Source organism: Tursiops truncatus, chromosome 14 (genome assembly GCF_011762595.2).
Source record: "Tursiops truncatus isolate mTurTru1 chromosome 14, mTurTru1.mat.Y, whole genome shotgun sequence".
In the NCBI taxonomy this organism is placed as follows: domain Eukaryota; kingdom Metazoa; phylum Chordata; class Mammalia; order Artiodactyla; family Delphinidae; genus Tursiops; species Tursiops truncatus.
The window spans coordinates 36,063,602-36,089,836 of NC_047047.1; the positions used below are offsets into that span (position 1 = coordinate 36,063,602).

At 35.7% G+C, this 26,235-nt stretch overlaps 1 protein-coding gene across 15 annotated transcripts in view; it reads left to right on the forward strand.

Annotated features, from left to right (window-relative positions):
• WDPCP (WD repeat containing planar cell polarity effector) overlaps window positions 1–26,235 on the forward strand; it is a 384,215-nt gene that overhangs the window by 149,018 nt on the left and 208,962 nt on the right. For 13 of the 15 annotated variants that reach the window (XM_073791318.1, XM_073791321.1, XM_073791322.1 and 10 more), the window contains exons 11-12: window positions 10,546–10,734; window positions 13,906–14,029. In XM_073791318.1, coding sequence (XP_073647419.1) covers window positions 10,546–10,734; window positions 13,906–14,029 — 313 coding nt within the window. Of the gene's footprint in view, window positions 1–10,545; window positions 10,735–13,905; window positions 14,030–15,099; window positions 15,234–26,235 lie in introns of all 15 variants that reach the window. The other 2 variants (XM_073791331.1, XM_073791332.1) reach the window with 1 other exon arrangement.

Sequence of the window (26,235 nt, forward strand, 5' to 3'; positions counted from 1 at the left end):
TAAAAGTATGTCCATTACAAAATTCTGTAATACTTTTCTATTAAAATTATTTTAGATTATAAGTGTCCATTTCTTCCCAGATTGGAAATGTGTAAAGCAAGTGTTTTAAAAAAGAGAAAGGAAATATTTAGTTAGCATTTGCTAAAGATTTTAGAGTAAAATATTCAAAAGTATTAATCAATATTTGGAAAAATGTGTATTAATGTATCCCATTTCAACCAGGAAGCTTTAAAGCGGAATTTCATTATTGTGATTTTTTTGCCTTTTGTAGTTTTGCATTACTGGCTATGTCCTGAAATAATATCCTTTAGGCAGTTTGTTGGGGTTTTTTTTAGAGTTGGGTATTTATTTTTAATTTTTTGGCTGTACGTGGGCTTTCTCTAGTTGTGGAGAGTGGGGGGCTGCTCTTCGTTGCAGTGTGCAGGCTTCTCACTGCAGTGGCTTCTCTTATTGTGGAGCACGGGCTCGGTAGTTGTGGTTCTCAGGCTCTAGAGCGCAGACTCAGTAGTTGTGGCGCACAAGCTTAGTTGCTCCACGGCATGTGGATCTTCCCGGACCAGGGGTCGAACCTGTGTCCCCTGCATTGGCAGGTGGATTCTTACCACTGCACCACCAGGGAAGTCCCTTTAGGCAGTTTTGTATAATTTAACATTCTTGAAAGAACCTCACTTAGGTTTTAAAAAACCGATTTTAATTAATGCACATCACCGCAACTTGAAAACATAGAAAAGTAAATACACTTAAAAACCCCTTATAAGATTTGGCTCTGTGCTAAAAGTTAAGTTTTTAAGACATTGTAGTGTTTGTTAAATAGCTGTCAGTTTACTTTGTTTTTTTATGGATCTACTTCCCTCTGAAATTGAACACATGAAATAAATCTAATGAAAATGACTTGACTAACTTGAAAGATATCAGGGATATAATGTGAGGGCTATGTTCTTTCCACATATTAAAAATGCAACTAAATCCATTCATAATGTCAGTATTGTCCAAGAAAAAATATGTTTGGAATCTCATTTACTATGAGATAATCCAGTTCTACTTTGCCCAACTACACATTTAACAGTGATATGTCTCTATACTCAACACTTATTAAAGTGGATGTTAGATGTTTTGCATATCTGTTAAAACTCCCTCCTCCCCCTCTTTCTCTCTCTCTCAATAACCCAAGTTACCTGTCAAACAGAAGGCTGTCTTCTGACATATACCTAGCCTTTCTTCAGCCCTGCCTTGTGGGCCTACTCACAACAGCTTTGCAAAAAGCACAGCTTTCTCTTCCTATCTCTAGCACATTTGCCTTCTTACTAAAGTAAACAGGCTCTCAGTGTAGGGATTTAGAGGGCTTCCTGCTAATTGCCAGCTTGTAAACTTAATTGGACTATCTCCCTGGGCACTGTTCCTAAATCAATTAGGCAATGAGTTGGCTGTCACCTCTTTTTCCCAAGTAGGTCTCTTGGAAGAGAATTATCCAATAGAAGTCAAGCATTCAAATGAAAAGGTGATAACTTCTGCAACTGACATTTATCATTTAAATTTTATTTTCAATATGACTGAAGTTTTATAGAATAGGGAAATTTTACAGGCTCTTTAAAGGATCTAAAGATGGAGTTTCCCAGGGTTTTTGAAAATGTATTATAAGATTAATGTTTATTACAGATTATTTTTCCTAGGAAGAGTAGATTCCTTGAAACAGTAGATTCCAGCTAACAGATCTTTTTTTTTTTTTTTTTAAAGAAAACCCTGTTTAAAGAACAGATTTTTCTTAGGATCTGCTACTAAATACATCCAGAAATTTTAATATACTTCTTGAATTAACACAGTGCTGATTCTGGGCATCCATGTGGAATTTTCATGTATAATTCAAGTTACTGCATATATAAACAGGTAGTTGCCTGTGCAGTTTCCCCACTAGGGAGCATTTATGAGATATTTTTCATATGCTTGTTATGCAAGCCTTTGGAAATTTTGACATGAAAGGTGTAGCTTACAATGTAAGAAGCTGAGATAGATCATGGTTTAAAATAGAATGCTGTCATATGTAAACGTGTCAGTGGCTACTGCCAAGATGCTAAGATTTTTGGAATTTGACTCTTAGAATAGGTCAGTTAGTGTCATGTTGAAAGAAAACTCTGTTGCAAGGCTAGGGCTTCCATTCTAAATCCTTATAATTATTGCACAAATGCACTGTGGTTAAAAGGCCATCACCACTGTTGTAAGAATGAGAAAAACATGTCTTCCTCAGGAGTGAGCTAGAAGTGTCATCCTCCTATGTGGAAGCAATGTGTAAAAAGCATTTCTTTACCTGACAATCATCATTCATATTTCCATATACATATACTGGGATTAAGAGGAGTCCCTAATTACTGAGATATTAAAGCTCTTCCATTCTCATCAGTACCTTTTCCAGCCTTCACTGCTGTCTTTAAACTCACATGATCAGCTAGCTCCTTGCCCTCTCAACAGAGAATCTCACCTTTTACTTGGCACTTCATTCATTTTATCTGCTCCTCACCACCCACCCAATGACTTACCTACATGTACATAAATCTTTTCAGTTTCAATTCAGTGGAAAAGGAGCCTTCCTCTTGTCTAAGACTAGTTCCAGCACTGGTTCCACTCTGGATCCCATAACATTCCCTTTGATACCTTTACTCTGTCACCTTCCCCACTCTCCCCATGAATTTTGCTACATCATCAGGTACAGGCCCAAGCCACACCATGAAACAAAGAAACATACATACATCTCTTCTTTAAAATTATTTCCCCTGTTATTAATCAAATGTTCACCTTCCTTTCATAGTCAAACGCATTGAAATAGTAGTGAACACTGAATTTCTCTGCTTCTTCACCTCCCATTCACCCCTCACAGCACCGCCTTCTGGCTCTTTTCTTCAGTGTTCTCCTGGAACTGCTCTTGGAAAGGTCACTAGTGACGTCCTACTTGATACACATATTTCTCTTATGTTACTTGATGACTTTTCAGCATTTGATGGTTGCTGACCGCTTTCACCATCATAGAACTCTCATCATACTTGCTTCTATGACTCCAGATGCAACTTTTCATCACTTTTTAATGCTCTTCTTCTGCCTCCTCATGAAAATATTGAGGTTCTCTAAGGTTCCATTTTTAGCTCTCCTCCCATTTTATACAGATTGAGAGTTTATTTTTGATTTTGGTATCCTACCTCTGACTTCAGCCCAGACCACTCCTCACTCCACATCCACATATTAACATGGCTTGCTGGATACCTCCCCCTGAATGTTCACAGGTATACAGATTTATTATGTGCAGATATGAATTCATAATCTTTTCCCCTGCTTCTCCTCCTATATTCTCCAATTTGAGGGATGGTACAGTTATTTAGACAGACAGAATCCCAAGTCAGAAGTTATCCTAGAATCCTCCCTCACCCCTGATGCCATATCCAATCAGCTACCAAATCCCATCAGTTCTGCCTTTCTAAATACGTACTGTCAAAAACAATTTAGTCTATTCATCCTTGCTGTCATTACCTTAATCTAGATCTTTGCTGTTTTACCATGATCAAGCAGTGGCCCTCTATCTGTAATCCTCTGTCTTCCAGTCTTCCCAACCCACCGCTCAATTAATCCCCTGAACTGCCACCAGAGTGCAGATTTGATCATGGATTCTACAGCCTGAAATCCTTCAGTGGTTAATAAGCCTGTCTGCGTCTCTGGCTTCATCTCCCCAACTGTGCTTCCCTAGTAGCTCCCCAATCACAGCATGTGCTCTCACACTCCTTCTTTCCATAGTGGTGGTGAGTATTCCATCTACCTAGAGTGCTCCCACAGTGCTTCACAGCACCTACAAAGTTAGGAAAAGGTTAAAAGTTCAAATGATGATATTAAACAAATAATTAAAGCTAATTTCTTCCCTCTCATAGGATTTTGAAAATCACAGGCAATGTGTGTGCATGTGTGTGTTTGTCACTCTATCTAAAAAACAAGTAGTCTGATTTTTCTCATAGAACTTTTGTAAGAAGTATGTGTTCTTTAAAAGAGTTATTTTTAATGAGTTATTTAAATTTTACTTTACCCAAGTGGTAATTGGTGGTAATTTATTGCTGGAAGGATATGTCAAATACTTTATTAGATGCCTAGTCATCTTAAAACTAGATCTTATATCATTTTAGATGGATTGCTGTTCCAGACAGCATTCTGCTTTCTAGAGTGATGATGGATTTTTAAATCAAGTTTATTGAGGTATAATTTACATAAAATTAATTGTACCTATTTTAAAAATGCATAGGTCAATGAGTTTTGGCAAATATGTATATCCCCATGATTACCACCACAATCAAGATGTAAAACATTTCCCTCACCCTCAAAATTCTCTCAGCCCCTTTGCAGTCAATCCCTGCCTCCCTCGAAGCTAAAGTGCATTGATCTGCTCTCTGTTATTACAGATTAGATCTGCTTTTTCTAGAATTTTATAGAAATATACTCAAGAAATAGGTCCTCTTTTGTGTCTTGCTACTTTCACTCAGTAAGTATGGAAGAGTCTGTGAGACTCTTCCATGTATATCTGTAAATTTTCACTTATATTACTGAGTAGTATTCTATTATATAGCTAAATCACAATTTGTGTATCTTTTCACATGTGGATGGACATTTGGGTTGTTTCCAAATTTAAGCCAATATCATTGAAAATGCTATGTACTTTCTTGTACTAGTCTTTGTGTCCACAAACTATGTACAAACTATGTACAAATGTATGTAAAATAGATGTATGACATCTATTTTAATTTCTCTTAGGAAAAACCTAGGAGTAGAATGGCTGGGCCATATGCTAAGTTTACGATTAACTTAAGAAGAAGCTATTTTGGAGTTCCAGTTACTCCACATCCTCACCAAAACTTGGCATTAATGGTCTTTTTAATTTTAGCCATTGTAGTAGGTGTATAGTGGTGTTAGTTGGCATTTCCCTGATGAGCCTTTGGAGCTGGTCATCTTTTATGTGTTTATTTGCCATGTATCTTCTCTGATAAAGTATATCTTCAAATCTTTTGCCCAAGTTTAATTGGATTGTTTATTTATTATTGAGTTGTAAGAGTTTTTATATGTTCTGAACAAAAGTCCTTTGTAGGATGCTAGTATTGTGAATATTTTCTTCCATCCTGTAATTTATCTTTTCATTTTATTAACAATTTTTTAGGTAGCAGAAGTTTTAGTTTTGATGAAAGCCAGTTCTTGGATTTTTTAATTTTATGGCTTATGCTTTTTATGTGCTATCAAAGAAGTTTTTGTCGAACCCTTTTTTCTTCTAGAAATTTTATGGTTTTAGCTTTTACAATTAGGTTTATTGTCTGATACAAGTAATTTTTTCTGTATGGTGTGAGGTATGAGTTGAAATTAATTTTTTAATATGAATATTCAGTTGTTCCAGCAGCAACTGTTGGAAAGACTATCCTTCCTCCATTGAATTCCCTTGATCATATGTGTGTGTTTATCTATGAAAAGACTCTGGGGCTTCCCTGGTGGCACAGTGGTTCAGAGTCCGCCTGCCGATGCAGGGGACGCGGGTTCATGCCCCGGTGCGGGAGGATCCCACATGCCGCGGAGCGGCTGGGCCCATAAGCCATGGCCGCTGAGCCTGCGCATCCGGAGCCTATGCTCCGCGGCGGGAGAGGCCGCAGCGGTGAGAGGCCCGCGTAACGCAAAAAAAAAAACAACAACAACAAAAAAGACTCTGCTCTCGTCCACTGATCTCTATGTATATACTTTAGCGAGTACTACACTGTCTTAATTTCTGTGGCTTTACAGTAAGTCTTGAAGCCAGGACTATTAGTCCTCCAACTTTGTTCTTTATTTATTTTTTTTTTTTGATGTGGACCATTTTTAAAGTCTTTATTGCATTTGTTACAACATTACTTCTGTTTTATGTTTTGGTTTTTTGGCCGGGAGGCATGTGGGATCTTAGCTCCCCTACCAGGGATTGAACCCGTACCCCCTGCACTGGAAGGTGAAGTCTCAACCACTGGACCACCAGGGAAGTCTCTGTTCTTCTTTTCAAAATTGTTTTGGCTACTCTAGATGTTTTGAATTTCTGTGTAAGTTTTAAAACTGACTTGTCAATTTCTACAAAAACACCTGGTGAGATTTTGATTGAGATTACATTGAATCTATAGATCAATATGGGATGGAATGGCAATTTAACAATATTGAGTCTCCCAATTTATGAACACAACATCTCTGTTTATTCAGGTCTTCTTTAATTTCTCTCAGCAGTGTTTTATAGTTTAAAGTGTAAAGATCTTGCACATAATTTCTTCATGTTTTTGGATGCTATCGTAATTAGTATTTTTAATTACAACTTTTAGTTGTTCATTGGGGTTATATAAAAATAAAATTTTAAAATATTGACCATGTATCCTGCAACACTGGTAAACTCATTTCTTAGTTGTAACTTTTTATTGTAGATTACTTAGGATTTTCTACGTAGATGACTATGACAACTTCAGTTAAAAACAAATGTTATATATTCTTATCCAACGTGTATGCCTTTTATTTTGTTTTCTTTCCTATTTTACTAGCTAGGACAGTACAATATTAAATAGAAGTGGCAAGGGAAGATATCCTTGCTTTGTTTCCAATCTTAGGTGGATAGCATTTAATCTTTCACTGTATGTATGATGTTATTGAGGTTGAGGAAGTCCCCTTCCATTCCTAGTCTGCTGATATATATTAGCATGAGTGGATGTTCAATTTTATCAAGTGCTTTTCTGCATGTATTGAAATGATTATATGTTTTTTCTGGTCATATAGTGAATTATGTTGATCAGTTTTCAGATGTTTCAGCAACCTTGCATTTGTGGGATAAATCTCTTGTTCATGATGTATTACCTTTTCAATATGTTGCTGGATTTGCTAATATTTTTTAAGGATTTTTGTATCTGTTTATGGGAGATAGTGGTTTGCAATTTTCTTTTTCTTTTCCTGTAATGTTTTGTCATTTTTGGTATCAGTGTAATGCTGATGTCATTAAATGAATTAGGAAATATTCCCTCCTCTTATATTTTGCGTTGTGTAGAGGTGATACTATTTCTTCTCTTATTGTTTGAGAGAATTCACCAGTGAAGGCATCTGGTTTTGTGTGTGTGTGTATGTGTAAAGGTTTTTAAACTGCAAATTCAAATTTAAATAATATAGGATCATTCAGGTTGTCTGTTCATTTCTTCTTGAATGAGCTTTGATAATTTGTATCTTTCAAGGAATCTGTTTCATTTAAGCTACATTTATTTCTGTAAAGTTAGCATATTATTCACTTATTTTTTAATGTCTGTAGTGCTATAATGATTATTCTTGATATTGATAAATGTATCTTCTCTTTTTTTTCTCAATTTGGCAGAAGTTGGTAAATTTTTTTTTTTTTTTTTTTTTTTTTTTTGCGGTACGTGGGCCTCTCACTGTTGTGGCCTCTCCCGTTGCGGAGCACAGGCTCCGGACGCGCAGGCTCAGCGGCCATGGCTCACGGGCCCAGTCGCTCCACGGCATGTGGGATCTTCCCGGACCGGGGCACGAACCCGTGTCCCCTACATCGGCAGGTGGACTCTCAACCACTGCGCCACCAGGGAAGCCCCAGAAGTTGGTCAATTTTACAAATTGTTTCAGAGAACCAGCTTTTGTGTTCATTGACTTTCTCTATTATTTATTTTCATATTTTCATTATCTCCTATTTTATTTTAGGTCTAATTTGCTCTTCTTTCTCTAGGTTCTTAATGTAGAAGCTTGGATTGTTGATTTCAGACCCTTTTTCTTTTGTAATTGAATATTTAATGCTGGTAATTTCCCTCTAAGTAATAATATAACCACAGCTACATCTCACAACTTTTGATGTTATATTTTTATTTTTATTCATTTCAAAATATTTTCTAATTCATGTTTTCTTCTTTGACCCATAGGTTATTTAGAACAGTGTTGATTAATTTCTAAATATTTAAAGATTTTCCAGATATATTTCTTTTTTTCCCACTTCCTAGTTATTTTACTACATTTTGCTATTATCTATACCCTTAAGGTTATTTACACTTATTTTATCTGTTTGGTAGAAATATTACATAACAGTGTGCAGTGGTGCATCACTTGTTCCATGACATCACATTAGTGCTTGAAATCAGCCATGGTGGGAGTATTTACATCACTTAGATTTACCAGCACACTGAGGATATAAGGGGAATATTTTCTCCCTTGAAAATCTTGGTGTATAAATCCTTAGACACTAAAAGTCATCCAGATATCTTTCTGTTTTGATATCTAATTTAGTTCTATTGTGGTCTGGGAACCTATTCTGTATACTTTCAAAGCATTTAAATTTATTGAGGCTTGTTTTATCTCCCAGAATATGCTCCATCTTGGTTGGTGTTATATGTGCACTTAAAAAGAATGTGTATTCTGCTGTTGTTGGGTGAAGCGTTGTATAGATGTCAATTAGGTCAAATTTACTGATGTTTTTCAAGTGTTTTCTATATTTACAGATTTTGTTTATAGGTTTTTTCAACTAATCAGAGAGAAGTGCTGAAATCTCCAATGATAATTGTAGATTTGACTTTCTCTCCTTTTAGTTTGATAGTTTTTGCTTTATTGTTTTAGAGCTCTGTTATTAAGAATGTTTTTTCTGGGGCTTCCATGGTGGTGCAGTGGTTGAGAGTCCGCCTGCCGATGCAGGGGACACGGGTTCGTGCCCCGGTCCGGGAGGATCCCACATACCGCGGAGCGGCTGGGCCTGTGAGCCATGGCCGCTGAGCCTGCACGCCCAGAGCCTGTGCTCCGCAACGGGAGAGGCCACAACAGTGAGAGGCCCGTGTACCGCAAAAAAAAAAAAAAAAAAAAAAGAATGTTTTTTTCTTCATGAATTTTCAATGCTTTGTTATAAAATTATAGAATTCTAGGCTAATTCATTTTTATCTCTCAGCATTTTTTAAAGCCCTACTGTTGTCTCTAGCTTGCATAATTTCAGAAGCAAAGTTTGCTATTTTTTATCTTTGTTTCCCTGTTTTTATTTTATATACTTCACAGATTCCAAATAATTTCACATACGTTTTCTCATTTAGCTTTATGATTATTTGTACTGAGAAGTTTTTGTAGTTTCACTCAAATCAGTAAACATTTGTGGAAGGAAAAAGATTTTACAGATAGCTACTTTTTAAAGATTAAAAAAAAACCCGAACTCCTTAAAAGCACTAATACTTATTGTCACTTAATTACACAGAAATTGTTAGCTTCAAATGAGATCAGCCATATTTAAAAGATAAGATAAAACTAGAACAGAGTCCACCCCCCTTTGTTTTGTGCTCTTGCTTCTCTAAGCTTAGAAGTGGATTTTCTTTCATTTTAAAAGGGTAGGCAAATGTGTTTATGTTGTTCTAAGATATTTTATAGTAGATCTTAGTTGTGAAAGTGGATCAATAACAAGATTAATCCTGATAATTTCTTACTAATAATTACTAATAATAGAAGAGAATAATCTCAGTGCCAATTTAAAATAAATTGGTATGTGGTGTCTGTGAAGAAGCTATCAATTTAGAGCACCCATTAATAAAACAGTCCTAAAAATGTTTATATAGTCACATTATATTTGTCATGGATATTTGTACTTTTTGACCCCCAAGTACATGGGGCTGAAGACCAGGTGCAACTTAGAACTAATTAAGCTGGTCAATAAGAATTGTGTTACATCAAAATTATCTCTAAATATATACAACCGAGGCCTAAATGACAGATGGGAAAAATTAAATTAGCTATTGTGATTTACCTAAAAGTTCTCAGGTTTTTTCATTTTTAGTCTGAACAGTTTGATTATAAATTAGTTAATATGTGCTGAATGGTAAGCCTAAGCTAGATGGAGTTGGTAGGTGGTATTTAAAGATTTAACCACAGTGCCATATTACTCTTGCCCCCCCCAAATCCCATATTTCTAGCACTTTATGCAAGAAATGATCACTGGATTTTTCCTTTGTAGAAAATTTAAATCTGTTTTTGTTATTCTACTTTTTATTTTATTTATTTTTTTGTGGTACACGGGCCTCTCACTGTTGTGGCCTCTCCTGTTGCGGAGCACAGGCTCCGGACGCGCAGGCTCAGCGGCCATAGCCCACGGGCCCAGCCGTTCCGCGGCATGTGGTATCTTCCCGGACCAGGGCATGAACCCGTGTCCCCTGCATCGGCAGGCGGACTCTCAACCACTGCGCTACCAGGGAAGCCGTCTACTTTTTATTTATTTATCTATTTGGCTGCACCGGGTCTTAGCTGCCGCTTGTGGGATCTTCATTGTGGCATGCAGGATCTTTAGTTGTGGCATCTGGGATCTTTAGTTGTGGCATGTGGGATCTTCAGTTGTTGCACACGGGGTCCCTAGTTGTGGCATGCGGGATCTTTAGTTGCGGCATGTGGGATCTAGTTCCCTGACCAGGGATTGAACCTGGCCCCCCTGCATTGGGAGCATGGAGTCATAGCCACTGGACCACCAGGGAAGTCCTACTTCTTATTTTTAAAAGATTCACTTGATTTTATATTTTTCTGTGACAGGTATCTTCACACAAGGACAGCTGGGCCTGGTAGACATCATCTTCCAGTACATTCACTGTGATGAGATCTGTGAGGCAATAAACATCCTGAATAGTATGAACTGGGACACTCTGGGCTACCAGTGCTTTATCAGCATGACTGCCATCGTAAACCATCTTCTTAGACAAAAGCTCACTCCAGAGAGAGAAGGTCAGACTTAAAATATATTTCATAAATGGGTTTTGTATATACATGAAGTACATTTTTTTTTTTTTTTTACCATCTTTATTGGGGTATAATTGCTTTACAATGGTGTGTTAGTTCATGAAGTACATTTTATTGTCAGTAGTTTTTTGAGGATGTTTTGAAGTCATGTTACTGGAGATTAGAAGACAAAAATGTTAATGCCCTATTAAACTGACAAAATGAGGTATCAAATAATTACTTCCATACGGTACTTACTGTATAGTACTGGTCAACGTAATAACTTTTCTGTATATACCTATGTTGGAACTCACAATGAAGTCACTGTATATTTCAGACTAAGTTCATGTGTAGAATATGCTCAGATTTCAAACTTTGATGAGAAATTTCATGTACTCTGTAGGGTTTGGAAGACAAAGGGCCCTAAACAAAGTCCTTATTTCTCCTTTACTTTAGACATCAGTATTTTTCTTTCACATCCCGAGTTCTTTGTCCAGACAGTAGACCTTACCACTGATTGTGTGTGTGTGTGTGAATTGCAGCCCAGGCTGTTCCTTCTTGTTTTCATTCTAACTTAGAGTTCTGATACCCCTCTCCCTTCTGCATGCTTGGATTTCCCAACCTTCTCCTAATAAGTTATTTTGCCCATAGGATCTCAGATGTTTATTGTCAAAGAGAGACAAGGCACTGTTAACAAAAAAGAAAAAAAAAATATGTGCCACATACAATAATGAAATCAATTTTTATATTTGCCAGTTATCCAGTGTATGTTATTTTTATTATGAGTAATTTATTTACTTAATGTAAAATGCATGTAAACATTCTTGCATTCATATCTTTATTTCAAATGTTTGTAATAAGCATTGATATTAACAGTGGGAAATAATGGCCAATGAGAAACTTTCTGTATGTGATTTACAAGGTAAGGAAAACAGGGAATATGTCAAAAGGCCTTTACTGGAGAGCTTTGCTTCCCCACTATTTTCTTTCCACGTTTATAGATTTTCTTATTCCATTTTATTACGTTTCCAAAGTAAACAAATTGTTTAGATAGTATTCTGTACATAACCTTCATTTTACTAATTTTAGAGAAGAATAATCAGCAAGAACATGTTCTTTCAAGAAGTCTGCATCATGAGACTTGGCCCCAACTCATAGGAGGCCCACAATAAATATTTATTTAATGTTAATTGAATGTGCTTTTTGGAGGTAGTCCAACACATCTACGGAGATTCCAGTACTTCTGCAATGAGAAAATGCATAGCACAGTGCTTGGCCCACAGTAGGTACTCAATGAATATTAGTTAAAAATAAAAAGAAGATTATAACTTCAAAATTTTAGGGTTCTAGGATTACTGTAATATTTCTACCTGCAGAGTTATCTCAAGTAATTATTTATTAGTATTGGTACACTCTTCAGGTTGGGTAGATAGCAGAGGAAAAAAAAAGTAGCAGGGTCCCTAAAGAAAGTCTGGTACACATAATCCATGCAAGATACTCTAAACTTACAGTTGAAGAAATAAGAAGATAAAATATTGACTCTTAGGAGACTGAGAAATTGCTAGCACCTTAGTGAATTTGTGTTGTAAGATCCCTGTGTAGTAAGAAAGATTATTAGGGAATTCACAAATGGGTATTATCAGATTCCCGCCTTAATAAAGGATATTATCAAGGAACCACATTGGGTGGATAGGGAAATAAAAAACTTGTATGATATACTAGGCTATTAAAATAAAATGCTTGCATGATGCTGGGTTATCAGAATATGTACATTTTAAGCAGGTATATGCATTTTCCCCCAAGTAACTGCAAAACACATTTCTAAAACATTTACAATTCTTCTCTATTGAGATTTATTCTATCTGAATCTAACAAATTTGACATGGTAATTTGTTTTCCTCTTATTAGTGGAACCCAGTGAGCTCTTTTATTTGTAGCTGTGCTGTGGTTGTCTTTGAGATCTTCATTTCTGCCTTAAACATCAAGCTGGGCTATCTAATGAATCTATAACTGTGCTGAGACCTACGAGTATTCCATGTAGGCTCAAACATTTCAGATGTACGGAACATGCTGTCAAGAAAACAAGCAATGGCAAGAGAATCTGGCTTGCTTTCACAATGGCATTGCTGTATTCAATTTTAATCTAAATTGACTGCTGCTTTGAAAGAAAATACCACTAAAGTTCATCTTACTTTACTGTCTAGATTTGAGATTAAAAAAAGAAATAGCTAACAGCTTAGCCAAGTCCATAGCAATTACTCTGATGAGGTATGCAATACTTTCAAACCCAGATATGCTTAAAATTAAAGAGTTTTGCTAAATAAGGAATTGTTCATTCAACCTAATGCTAGTAGCATAAAAATCAGTGGAGTCTTACTGTGAACTGTATTCTCATACAACTCTCACCATTATGGTAATTATGTATTTTCCAGGTATTTCTTGGAGGAAACACAACCCCATTGGCATGTCTTGGTAAAAGTGTAAATTAGGCAAAATGTGCTGTTTTCTCCCAATCACTAGCCCTTTGGCTTATCAAAACCTGCTCTCCAATCCTTCCTTCCTAGGAGGGTGTCAGTTGACCAAAGCAGATTAACATACCTCCCAGGGGTGTGTTAACTTTCACACTTGGACAAAACCAACAATCTTGTTGTTCAGGACAGGATTTAAGGAAGGTATAGGGAATTTCAGTCTTTCTCTAAAGTTGTAATAGAGAGATATTATTACTCCAATCAGGATATTTTTATTTGTATTATTTTTTTAAACATTTCTAATACTGATTTCAGTGCCTAATGCAGAAAGGCTAGTTTGTTCCTTCCAGCTAAAGAGTAAATGTTGAGCACACTGTGAGTTGATTTTACTGGAAATACTAGTTCAAACTGTGTTACTCTGATGAGTCACTGTTTTAATTACCCATTTGTGGTGAGAGGTTGATTCATTATGGATTTCTTCAGTTTTGACAGCTTTTTGTTGCTCAGAGTCATTGTCAGCTTTGCTTCAAGTGAAAGTTTATACACAGGTTTGTTTTTGTATCAGCTGTCATATTTTAATTTCATCTTTCCTGCAACAAGCTCACATTTCATCCAAGTTTGCAAAACCTGACTGACTGCAAACATGAGTATTCTGTTGTAATTGAAGGAGTTTCACTTGTTTTAGTGCTGCTATGTTTGAATTCCACAGCACAGCTTGAGGCAAGCCTTGGAACCTTCTATGCTCCAACAAGACCACTCCTGGATACAACTATATTGGAATACAGAGACCAAATCAGCAAATATGCAAGGAGATTCTTCCACCACTTACTCAGGTGAATGATATCTTTGGATTAATTAGTGTCAGACTAATTACCTATTCAAGGAGCCATCTTCTTTAATTAGAATATTCCATAATATGGCTATATCTTTTTTAATAGTCTGTCCCCTAAGAGAAAAAGAAATTGGCTCTTGATATTCTTTATTTAATTCGTTCTTGTTTTCCTATTAAGGACTATATTGGAATTTTGTTGAGGGCTTTTACATCATTACTACACTTTAATATAATTGCCCCTTTAATACAAAAGCAAAAAATACCAGCTATGTAAAGTGAATTTTAAAATATTAATTGTACTCTTAACAATAGAGAAATGTTTATTTTAATTGCAGCTAAAATGAATGTGCTATAAAGTTCTAAGACAGTCACAGGTCTGCTTTACTTTCAGAATTACTGTAGAGAGATTTGCTCATTGTCTTCCTATACAAGGTGGCAAGTTGCTAGCTTCACTGTGCCTCATTTTCTCTGCTTTAATTTCCTTTAATTCTTTTAATCTTATGGATTATGTGAAAAATTAGATAATGTCAAGAAGTTACTCTGAGACAGATACTGCAGAAGTTGAAGGACAAGTACATATAGCATTTCTCTATATATAAAGTTCAAAAAATGGATGGAAGATGAATGGATGGATAGAGATGGATGGATGGATGGATAGATAGATAGATAACTAGCTAGTTAGTTACTTTAGGGATACATCTGAATATGTCAATGCTAGAAGTAAAAGCAAAGAAGTGAGTATAACAAAATTTAGGATATTGTGGAATGGGTTAAGAGAAATATGAGAGGAACAAGCCCATGGAGCCACCAAGGTATTAGTAATGTTCCATTTCTTAAGTGGGGTATATATCAGGGTCCAATAAAAATTATTATTCTTTTAGCTGAAAGTATACTTTTTGTGTACTTTTATATATATTTTATAATAGAAAGTAATAGAATTTTCAGTTTCATGTACCATAAATTACATTGAGTTGAATTTAGAGTTTTCATTTTACTTACAGTATAACCTAGCTGTTGTAGTTCTTTTTAACTCAAGCAATTTCATGTATAGTCTCCCCTTTTTTTCCTCAGAACAACCCTGCTAAGGAGGTATTATCAATTGACAAATGAGTAAACTATTTATAAAGTGGCACTTTGATCTCTACCCAACAGTGAAACCTTTGGAAAACAGTCTTTATAGAAGCTGAGAGATGTTAATATATTGCGTGAGTTATGACCTATAATTGAATATTGCCTTTTTATCTGAACGATTTTAGTATATTCTAAAAGATTCTTCACCCTAAATGAGGCAGTGTTCTATGTATAGTCATATACATAGACATGACAGAAATACTGGGACTGATGTAGTACTGATGTAACCACACAGACTCTAACTTTTCTGTGTGGTTACATCTGGAATTGAATGTTTTCTCTTAGGGTATACTAGGTTTTTCATATTTCCTTTTTTTGCATGCTTTCTACTATTTCAATTATAATGAATGTTTAGTAGTTCTTTTGACAGTAGGCTATACACGGCATTATGAAAAAAGGAACGTTAAGTGTAGAAGAAATTGAATGAGATAGCTTAAGTTGGAACCATCCTTTTGTTTAATCTGCTGCCAAGAAGTTCTGCTTAAGGGAAGAGAAAAAGGGCAAATACTTTTCTGTATTTGTGAAGTACTAGAATTGCTTTACCCTCTGTACTTGGCTAGCCAGTATTTTAATACTCTAAAAAAAAGTTATTAGATAATGGAATAAGTCCTAAACAGTAAAGATCATCATAAAGAATTTTAAATTAAAGATGAAAGAAAGAGGCACCATGCAGAATAGGGATATACCTAAGATCACCCACTGGTTAAGCTGAGGACTCAGATTGCTTGAGTCCTGATTAGAAAAAGAATAAAATATTATATTGATTTTAATATCAAAAAGTATATGGCGGGGCTTCCCTGGTGGGGCTACTCTTCATTGCGGTGCACGGGCTTCTCATTGCGGTATCTTGTTGCAGAGCAGGGGCTCTAGGCGCACAGGCTTCAGTAGTTGTGGCTCACGGGCTTCAGTAGTTGTGGCTCACGGGCTCTAGAGCACAGGCTCAGTGGTTGTGGCATGTGGGCTCGTAGCCGTGGCTTGCGGGTTCTAGAACACAGGCTCAGTAGTTGTGGCACACTGGCTTTGTTGCTCCGCGGCATGTGGGATCTTCCCAGACCAGGGCTTGAACCCCTGTCCCGTGCATTGGCAGGCGGATTCTTAACCACTGTGCCACCAGGGAAGCCCCTATTGCTGATATTTTAAAGGATACAAATAAAACAGCCAGATGAAGAGATGCATAAGGCAAGTTATATGGGAAAGGACTCGAAGCCTCTGTGCCCTCTCCAAGTGCAGCACCTTCCCAGCCCCTTCATATATTCACCAATCCAGAAGCTCTCTGAATCTTCTCCTTTTGAGTATTTATGGAGGCTCCATTACATAGGCATGATTGATTAAATTACTGACCATTGGTGATTAATTCAACCTCCGGCTCCCCTTTCCTCCCTCCTCCCAAGAAGTCCAGGAGTGAGACTGAAGTTCTAACCCTCTAATCATGTGGTTGGTTTCCCTGACAACCAGCCCCCATCTGTAGAGGCTTTCAGAAAGTCACCTCATTAACCTAAACTCAGGTATGGTTGAAATGGGATTGTTATGAATTACAAAAGACTTTCCTTTCACCTTTTTGGCTCCTTGTCACTTAGGAAGTTCCAGGGAGCTCCTTTGTCACAAACAGTACAAAGATCTAATATACATATTTCTTATTATAAATCACAGTATCATAGAAGGAAGATGCAGATTTGCCTAAACTAAGTTCAGAAGGTGATTGTTCACCTCTCTGCTTCCATAAAATTGAACAGTCCTCCAGAACTACTGAATAGGGAAGTATTAATGGAATCTTACTCAGCCATAAAAAGAAATGGAGTTATTTGTAGAGAGGTGGATGGATCTAGAGTCTGTCATACAGAGTGAAGTAAGTCGGAAAGAGAAAAACAAATACCATATGCTAACACATATATATGGAATCTAAAAAAAAATGGTTCTGAAGAACCTAGGGGCAGGACAGGAATAAAGACGCAGACGTAGAGAATGGACTTGAGGACACAGGGAGGGGGAAGGGTAAGCTGGGACAAAGTGAGAGAGTGGCATTGACATATATACACTACCAAATGTAAAATAGCTAGTGGGAAGCAGCCGCATAGCACAAAGAGATCAGCTCGGTGCTTTGTGTCCACCTAGAGGGGTGGGATAGGGAGCGTGGGAGGGAGACGCAAGAGGGAGGGGATATGGGGATATATGTATAGCTGATTCACTTTGTTATACAGCAGAAACTACCACACCATTGTAAAGCAATTATACTCCAATAAAGATGTTAAACACAAAATAGGGAAGTATTAACAAGAGCTTTTCATTATAAGTAAATAGAAACTATAAGAGGAACTCCTAAATATTGATGAAATAAAAGGGCAAACATTTCAGTGAATGTGCCACATATGAAGCTTATTTTACTAACATGGAAATATGTTATAAAGGATTAATAGTTAATTTTACTTATTTCCCCTCTTAACTATAAGACTGTTGTTTTCTGACTCAAATATTATTATGTGATTATGGCACAGAAAATCATATTTTTAAAATGCTTATAAAATAGTATGCAAAATCTTGGGACAGGGAGCTTTATTGCCTAGAAATAAAAATATCATGTTTATAAAATATTTGTGGGGAAATGTACTGATGTCTGCATTTTCCTTGGCACTGCAACAAAAAAATAAGATGAACTGATGGATAGAAAGGGAGATGAATAGATATGTGATAAAACAATGTTGTAAAATGATGATAGAATCTAGGTGGTAAAAAAATATATATATTATTTTCACTTTCCTGGATGTTTGAAAATTTGTATAATATATTGGAGGATAATATGTATTATGTTGGAGTCAATATTTACACTTAGAATTCAGAAAACAAAAGGTAGTCTTTTAGAAATGGCTCTTGGCTTATGAAAAATATATATGTTAGGCAAAAAGAAATTGTTAACCACTTTGACTTTTAAATGGCTTTTTAAATTTTACTTTTTACTAATGGAGCATACACAGTAAATAAAACAATTATATGAAACCAATTCAAAAAACAAAAATACTAAAACTGCTACCTACGAATATTTAGAGAATAAGACAGAATGATATACAGAGAAAAACTTCCTGGTCAGATCATCTATTTAATGGATAATATATTTAAAATATTTGTTTAAAGCCTGGTAGAGCTGGCAGGAAACTAAGGGAAACACTCAGAAGTTGAAATGACAAGGATGCTTGATTCCACAAGAATAAGCAAAGTCAAAGTTTGCCTTGAGGGCATCTGCTGGCACCTGGCAGTGAGGTGTTTGATTTATAAAGGCTGTGTACTCAGAGGGTTGGAGACAAAGCCTAGGGCTCAAGCAGAGTGGGAGACTGGATCAGAGATCCCCACATCAATCTAGGACCCTTGAAGGGCAACATCTTCCTTGAGAGAACTAAAAGGAAGGAAGGTATGAGATGCAAGAAGGAGTGGTGGACAAAAATAATGTTAAACTTGTGGGAACTTAAACAAAAATGGATCATGTAAAACATAACCACTAATGTCTAATGCAGGTGGTTAAATTAAGATTAGAATCCTGGACAATGACAACATATAAATCAGAAGAGAAGTGAAGAAGTTAAAGCATTCTAAGGTTCTTGACTTTTCAAGAGGAAGGTAGAGATACTTATTAATACCAGATTTTATTCAGTAAAAGATACACCGTAGAATTTCTAGGGTAATCACTGAAAGAATAGAAATAGAGTGTATACTTGTCAAACAAATAGAGTGAAAATGTTGGATAAGGAAAAAAAATTCAACCCCAAAGAAGGCAAGAATTGGGGGAGGGTGCAGCATGCAGGGGGAAGAAACATAAAAAAAGATGAAAAACAGAAAACACAATGAGGTAGTAGAAATGAATTTTAAAAATCAATAATCATTGTCAATTTAAGTAGGTTAAAATTTTCATTCGCAGAGATTGTTGAAACAGTTTTTTCTACGTTTTTACAAGAGACATCTAACACATAGAAAGTTTAAAAGCTAGAGAATGGAAAAAAATTATACTAATACCAAAAGAGACCTAATAATGTTATATAAATAGTCTTTAAAGCAAAATCAGTAGTACAGATTAATAGAGATCAATATCAACAGAAGAATCAATTTACCAGTAAGATATAACAATTCTAAATGTGTATAATATAGCTTGAGTACACATAAAATAAAAATTGACAAATCCACTTTCATAGTTAGAAATTTTAATTCCCTTTGTGTGGTAACTGATAGATTAAGTGAACAAAGTATAATTAAGGAAATAGAGAATATGAACAGGCACTATTGTTAGAGCTAGAATATAGCAATGAACAAAACAGACACACACACAAAAATCCATGGCATCATAAAGTTTACAGTTAGTGAAGGAAACATTATGTAAATAAGTAGGTAGAATATATAGAATGTTAAGTAATGATGCATACCTTGAAGAAGAGCAAAGCAAGGACAGGAACTAGGGAGCATTGGGTGGTGAGGCCTCCCTAAGAAGGTGAAATATGAGTTAAATCCCAGCACTTTGGCTGGAGCAGTGAATGAGAGGCAGAATAATAAGAGCTTGGGTCAGAGGTCTAGCAGGTGGCTCGGTTATATAGGACTTTTGTTGGCTGTTGTAAGGAACTGGGATTTTTCTCTTGAATAATAGGGCAAGTCAGTAGATGATTTGGACCAACTAGTGAATGAATCACTCAGTTGCTATGTTGAGAATAGACCTTTGAAGGCCAAGAGCAAGGAGAGCATTTGGGAGGCTGTTGCAATAATTGAGTGAGAAATGGTGACCATTTAAAGCAGATTGGTAGTAAGAGGGATGAGGATAGAGTGCTTGGATTTTGGACATATTGAAGGTTTGGCTAATAGCATTTGCTCACAGACTGGATGAAGCATATGATAGAAAGAGAAGGTAAGGATGACTTGAAGTGTTTGGATCTCAGCAACTGGAAAAATGGAGTTGCATTGAGAAGACCAGTAAAACTGCAGAAAGAATAGGTAGTGGGAAAAGGTCAAGAGATTGGTTTTGAACATGTTGAGTTTGAATGAGAAATTCAGAGGTAAGTTCTGAGGCAGAGTTATAAGGGAAATGTATAGCTTTAAATGTTTGTATTAGAAAAGAAGAAAGGCTCAAAATTAAAGAACCATGCAATTTAAAACATTATTTATAATAGCCAAGATATGGAAGCAAACTAAGTGTCCACTGACAGATGTATGGGTAAAAAAGATGTGGTCTATATTAATACAATGGACTATTACTCAGTCATAAAAAAGAATGAAATCTTGCCATTTGAAACAACATGGATGGACCTAGAGGGTATTATGGTAAGTGAAATAAGTCAGACAGAGAAAGACAAATACTGTATGATTTCACTTATATGTGGAACATAAAAACAAAACAAATGAACAAACAACAAAACAGAAACAGACTCATCGATTCGGAGAACAAACATGTGGTGGCCAGAGGGGAGATGAGTGGTGGGGATGAGTAAAATAGGTGAGGGAAAGTAAGAGGTACAGACTTCCAGTTACAAAATAAATGAGTCACAGGGATGAAATACACAGCATGAGGAATATAGTCAATAATATTATAATAACTTCATATGGTGACAGATTGTAACTAATTGCAGTGATCATTTTGTAATGTATAGAGATATCAAATCACTATAGCAATTATACTTCAATTTTTTTAAAAAAGCACCATGCAATTTAAGAAATTCAAAAAATATTAGCAAAATAAACCTACAAAAAGTAGAAGGAAGGAAATAATATATGCTCAGAAATTAATGTAACAAAAACTTATAAAAGAGGATTAATAAAGCTAAGCATTTGTTCTTTGACAAGATTGGTAAAACAGAAAATAATGAACAATATTAGGGATATACTAAAAGGGACCTAATGATAGACATGTCAGAGATTTTAAAAAATTAAAATAAAGGGAACACTATGAACAACAAACTTGAAAAATTAGGTGAAATGGAGAATTTCTTAGAAAAATAAAAATAACCAAAACTGAATGAAAAAAATAGAAGATCTGAATAGCTCTATAACCATTAATGAAATTAAATTAGTAATTAACATTTTTCCCACAAAGTAAGCCACAGTCCCAAGATGTTTTTAACAAATGAGGATCCATGACTATACTCACACAACTTTTTCTTCATTGTTTTTCTTTTAGCCGTTTTATATTTTTCTTTTGCGGTAAGCGGGCCTCTCACTGTTGTGGCCTCTCCCGTTGCGGAGCACATGCTCCGGACGCGCAGGCTCAGCGGCCATGGCTCACGGGCCCAGCCGCTCCGCGGCATGTGGGATCTTCCCAGACCGGGGCACGAACCCGTGTCCCCTGCATCGGCAGGCGGACTCTCAACCACTGAGCCACCAGGGAAGCCCAAGCCATTTTTTCAAATGCATATTTATTTACATAGTTGTAATCATTGAGTACATGAAATTTTAAAGAAAAAAATCCTAAGAGTTGCTTCACTATGATGGCCTTCTAAGAGACTTTTACTTTCTTTGATATGGTCCTTAGATTTAAAGATTGTTTAACTCTAGAAAGTGACTCACACATATATGAACAGACCTTTGTTTAGGAAAAGGATCAAAGATCAAAAAGGGAAAATAAGCAGAAGGGAACAAGGACAAAACCTTAAGGCCTTTAACTGAAAGCAACTCGATAAATGTGCTTTTATAGACGAAGGAGCTTGTTTTCATGTGGGCCCAGTTAGGGCTGGTTGGGTATAGGGGCAGTTGAGATTCCCACCAGAGGGTGAGGGGCCTTCTACCATAATGATGATTTGAAAAAAAAGTTGTGATACTAATCAGTAAATTGGTAAACCAAACAAAATTTGTTGAGGATAGATGCAAATAACTTGAAGGCTGTTTCATGAACAAATTTGACACACTTGGCTCTTCTTCCTCAAGGTTCCCCTTTTGTAGTTAATCAAGGGTATGAGCCAGGGATGTGGCCCAAAGCATCCAAACTGTGTTGCATTTGGCAGTATGGCTTTCCTTTTCAGCATCACTTCCCTATATATGACTATACCAGTGAAATAAGTCCTTAGATTTTACTTGTATTGCTCACATTCTCTCTCAGATTTTTATGTCTAAAAATCAAAATGGGTAAAAACTGCATTGTTAAAAGGAAAATCATGATTATTTGAAAAGCCACCATAATAACCATTCTGTTTTATTGGAATTACTGTAATGGCCTTAAGAACTCTCTTTTGTCCAGTGTGAGAGAAATAGACTAGATTCGTCATAGAGGTGGAGTTAAGAATAGGGATAGTCTGCTTATTAGGCATCATATTGAATGGATGAATCTTAAGACTTTTTTCACTCTAGTCATTACTGTTTTCATTTGTGATGTACAAAATTTGCTTTCTGCCTAAATTCTAGTTGAGTTTTCTATTCAGAACTGCTTGTCATTCTCATTTTCTCTTGGATGTAACTTCCCACTGTCTTCTCTGTTACTCTTATTCAATGAGTAATTTACTGGGCTGGGGTAAAAGGCCACATTTATAAGTGAGTGAACTGTGTCTGCAGGCCTGACACTTCTGATCAAGACAGTTGTTGACCTCAAACCCCAGACTGGCCCCAAATGACGGCCTCCTCGTGCTTCTCGTCAGGATGTCTTACTCTCTTTAGTTTGGCAGATGAAAGGGATCTTTCACATTCACTGCATTAAATAAATGGCATTTATATAAAGGGATTTATTCACATTCACTGCATTAAATAAATGGCACCTAGCTGCAGTTGGTATGTACTAGAGACGAATATGGACATGTAACATGGACCATGTAACAAAGTTACAGCTACTTTTAAAAAAGCTGTGGCGTGAAGAGAGCCTTTACCAACGTGGCAAAAATCAAAGATGTCTTCTCAGATAGTGAAGGACATACATGGTATGCAACTTGTGGCTATTAAGAGAGTGATGATGATTCTTGGCTGTTGACACTCATGAAGACTTAAGTCTAGGAGAAATTCGGCTTTGTTAGAGACTGTAACCTGCTGAGGTCTGAAAAGAGAGATGCAGAGAAGATACAGTCAACAATTTATTAGGCAGATTGTTTACATCTGCAGGTCTCACAGCTCAAGGAAAGACCTTGATAGAGTATAAAAAATGAACCTCAATAAATAAGTTTCAGAATATGTCTACTTTTATGTGAAATGTTTCCTTTGTGTTTGATAAAGTATAGACATAATGTTAATAATTCTTTTTTATTGTATATTTAAACTTAACTCAAAAAACTATGAACAGATGTTATAACCTTATTTCTAATTATAGTAAGTATTCGCCCCCATCTGTCATCTTCTAGAGTAGACAGGATAAGTACCATTCACTTCCTATTTTTTTAATTCCCCCCACTTCCCTTTCCTTCCCCACTGATAACCATGTTCAAATAATAAAATATTCAGCTTGCTGTAGATTCTGATTCTTATTAACTATCTCATAACATTTTATAGAAAGAGGTGCTTGGGTTTTGTCAGTACATGGAGAAGGAGCATCTATCTAAATTTTAGGGAGGTAACAAATACTAGCTTTCCTTAGAAAGCTAGCATGTGGGCCTCAGCAGTGTTGAAATGGCTGGAAAAAAGACATTACTTTGGTGAAATGTTTAGTGAACACACTGATCACATGTGGTTGTTGCTCTGAGAGGATACGTATTTGTCTTTTAGTTCATAGGTTTTATAAATAAATGTTGTTTAAATCTAAAGTCCCCCATGAATTCAACTCTTCCTTATCCACAGGACTGTACATTGTCATTATAGTTTAGAACAGTAAGCTACATTTTTTCCAAAATAAACTTCCTGATTGTATAAGTAATACATGATTTTCTTTCACAATATACTATCATTGCCTTCTTTTCATGTCAGTAAACATAGATCCACATCATGCATTATAGAGATTACCACTATAATTTATTCAGCCATCCTCCTATCTATGGACATGGAATATTTCCAGATTTTTGCTACTATGAGCAATGCTGTAATAAATGTCATATTCATGTATATTCTCACACACACATACACACACACTTTTGTGTATTTATCTGATTATTTCCTGAGAATGAATTCCTGTAAGTGAAATTTCCAAGTCAGAGTTATTCACATTTATAAGATTCTTGATATATTTTTGTCAAATGTTCCTGTCACCATTTTTTCAAATTAGTCATCATATCCACAGTTGAAATAATCAATATCTTAAAGCGCTGAAAATTAAATAGGTGAAATTTGGCACCTTGCTGCTTTAATTTTTGTTGTAGTAAATTCTTTCTTCTTATTTAAAAATTTTAAACAATAAACTTTATTGTTTAGAGCAATTAAGTTCATGGCAAAATCGAGAGGAAAGTGTAGAGATTTCCCATATACCCTCTCTCTCCAACCTGCTTTAATATTAATATCTTTTTTTATTAATGGTTATTGCATACATTTCCCTATACACACACACACACACACACACACACACACAATTTGTATTTTGTGTTTAGTTTTTAGTTAGTTTTCAATGAAAATTTTCCACATGTGGATGTATTTTTGATGCATTCATGGGGGTAGGTGGGTTCCACATCCTCCTATTCTGCCATCTTGATCCTAACCTGATTTCCTCATACTTTTAAGGTTCTTTTCAACCCTGAGATTTTATGATCCTATGTTTCTCAGGCTCCTTTGAGTAGAAAAATAAAATCTTTGTTCCTAAGGTAACCTTTTCCTAGTTAAGGTTTTAAGTTTTCCAAGTTCTAAGTGAACAGTTATGGTATATCAGTGTAAGTCCTGAATAGTGGCACACATAAATAGTTCAATGTAGATTCAAATAACATTTACAACAATGTTTACCTGACATATTTAATATTCATAATTATAATCTTGTTATGTAATAGCCAGATTCTTGCATGTATCCATTTTTTATTACTGCATGGTATTCCATGGTATGGTTCTACCACAGTTTGTTTTACCATTCATCCTTCGAAGATTGAAGGAGATCTGTGTTGTATCTAGTTTTGGGCTGTTATGAATAATGCTGCTATAAACATTCATGTACAGGTTTTTATATGCACATGTCTTCATTTCTCTGAGATAAATGCCCAGGAGTGCAGTTGCTGGGTTACATGGTAGTTATAGGTTTAGTTTTTTTAGAAAAGCCAAACTGTTTTTCAGAGTGGCTATATTTTATGTTTCAACATGCACTAAATGAATGATTCACTTTCTCCACACTCTTGTCAGCATTTGGTGTTGCCACTGTTTTGTATTTTAGCCATTCTGAGAGATGTGTAGTGATATCTCATTGTGGCTTTAATTTCCATTACCCTAATGGATTATGAAAATATTTTTCATACAATTATTTGACATTAGTAGATCCTCTTTGATGAAATGTCTCTTAATACCTTACACCATTTTCTAACCTTTTTTTTTTTCATTGTTAAGTTTTGAGAGTTCTTTGTTTTAATACCTAGCCTTTGTCAGATAGGTAGTTTGCAAATATTTTCTTCATCTGTAACTTGTCTTTCTATCCTCTTAACAGGGTGTTTGGCAGAGTGAAAATGATTAATTGTGATAACATCCAGTAGCTCAATTTTCCTTTTATTAATTCTGCTTTAGGTGTCAAGTCTAAGTCTTTGACTAGCTTTGTATACCAAAGCTATATTATATTATATTTTTCTTCTAAAAATTTTCTTCTAAAAATTTTATAGTTTCATATTTTACATTCATAAGACCATAATCCATTTTGAATAAATTTTCACATAAGTGAGAGATTTGGGTTTAGGTTCTCTTTTTCCTCCGATATCCAGCTGTTCCTGCACCATTTGTTGAAAAGGTTACCCTTCCTCCATTGCATTGCTTTTGTACCTTTGTCAAAAATCACTTAGGCATATTCATGTGGGTTTATATCTGGTTTCTCTATTTTACTCCATTGATCTTTGTATATGTCCTTTTGTCAATACCACACAGTTTGATTACTGCAGCTATATGAGTCTTAAAATCAGGTAGACTGAGTCTTCTCATTTTTTTTCTGCTATTCTCATTCCTTTATCTTTCCATATAAATTTTAGAATGATCTTGTCTAAATCTAAGATATCTTGCTTTGATTTTGATAAGAATTGTGCTCAACTTGTT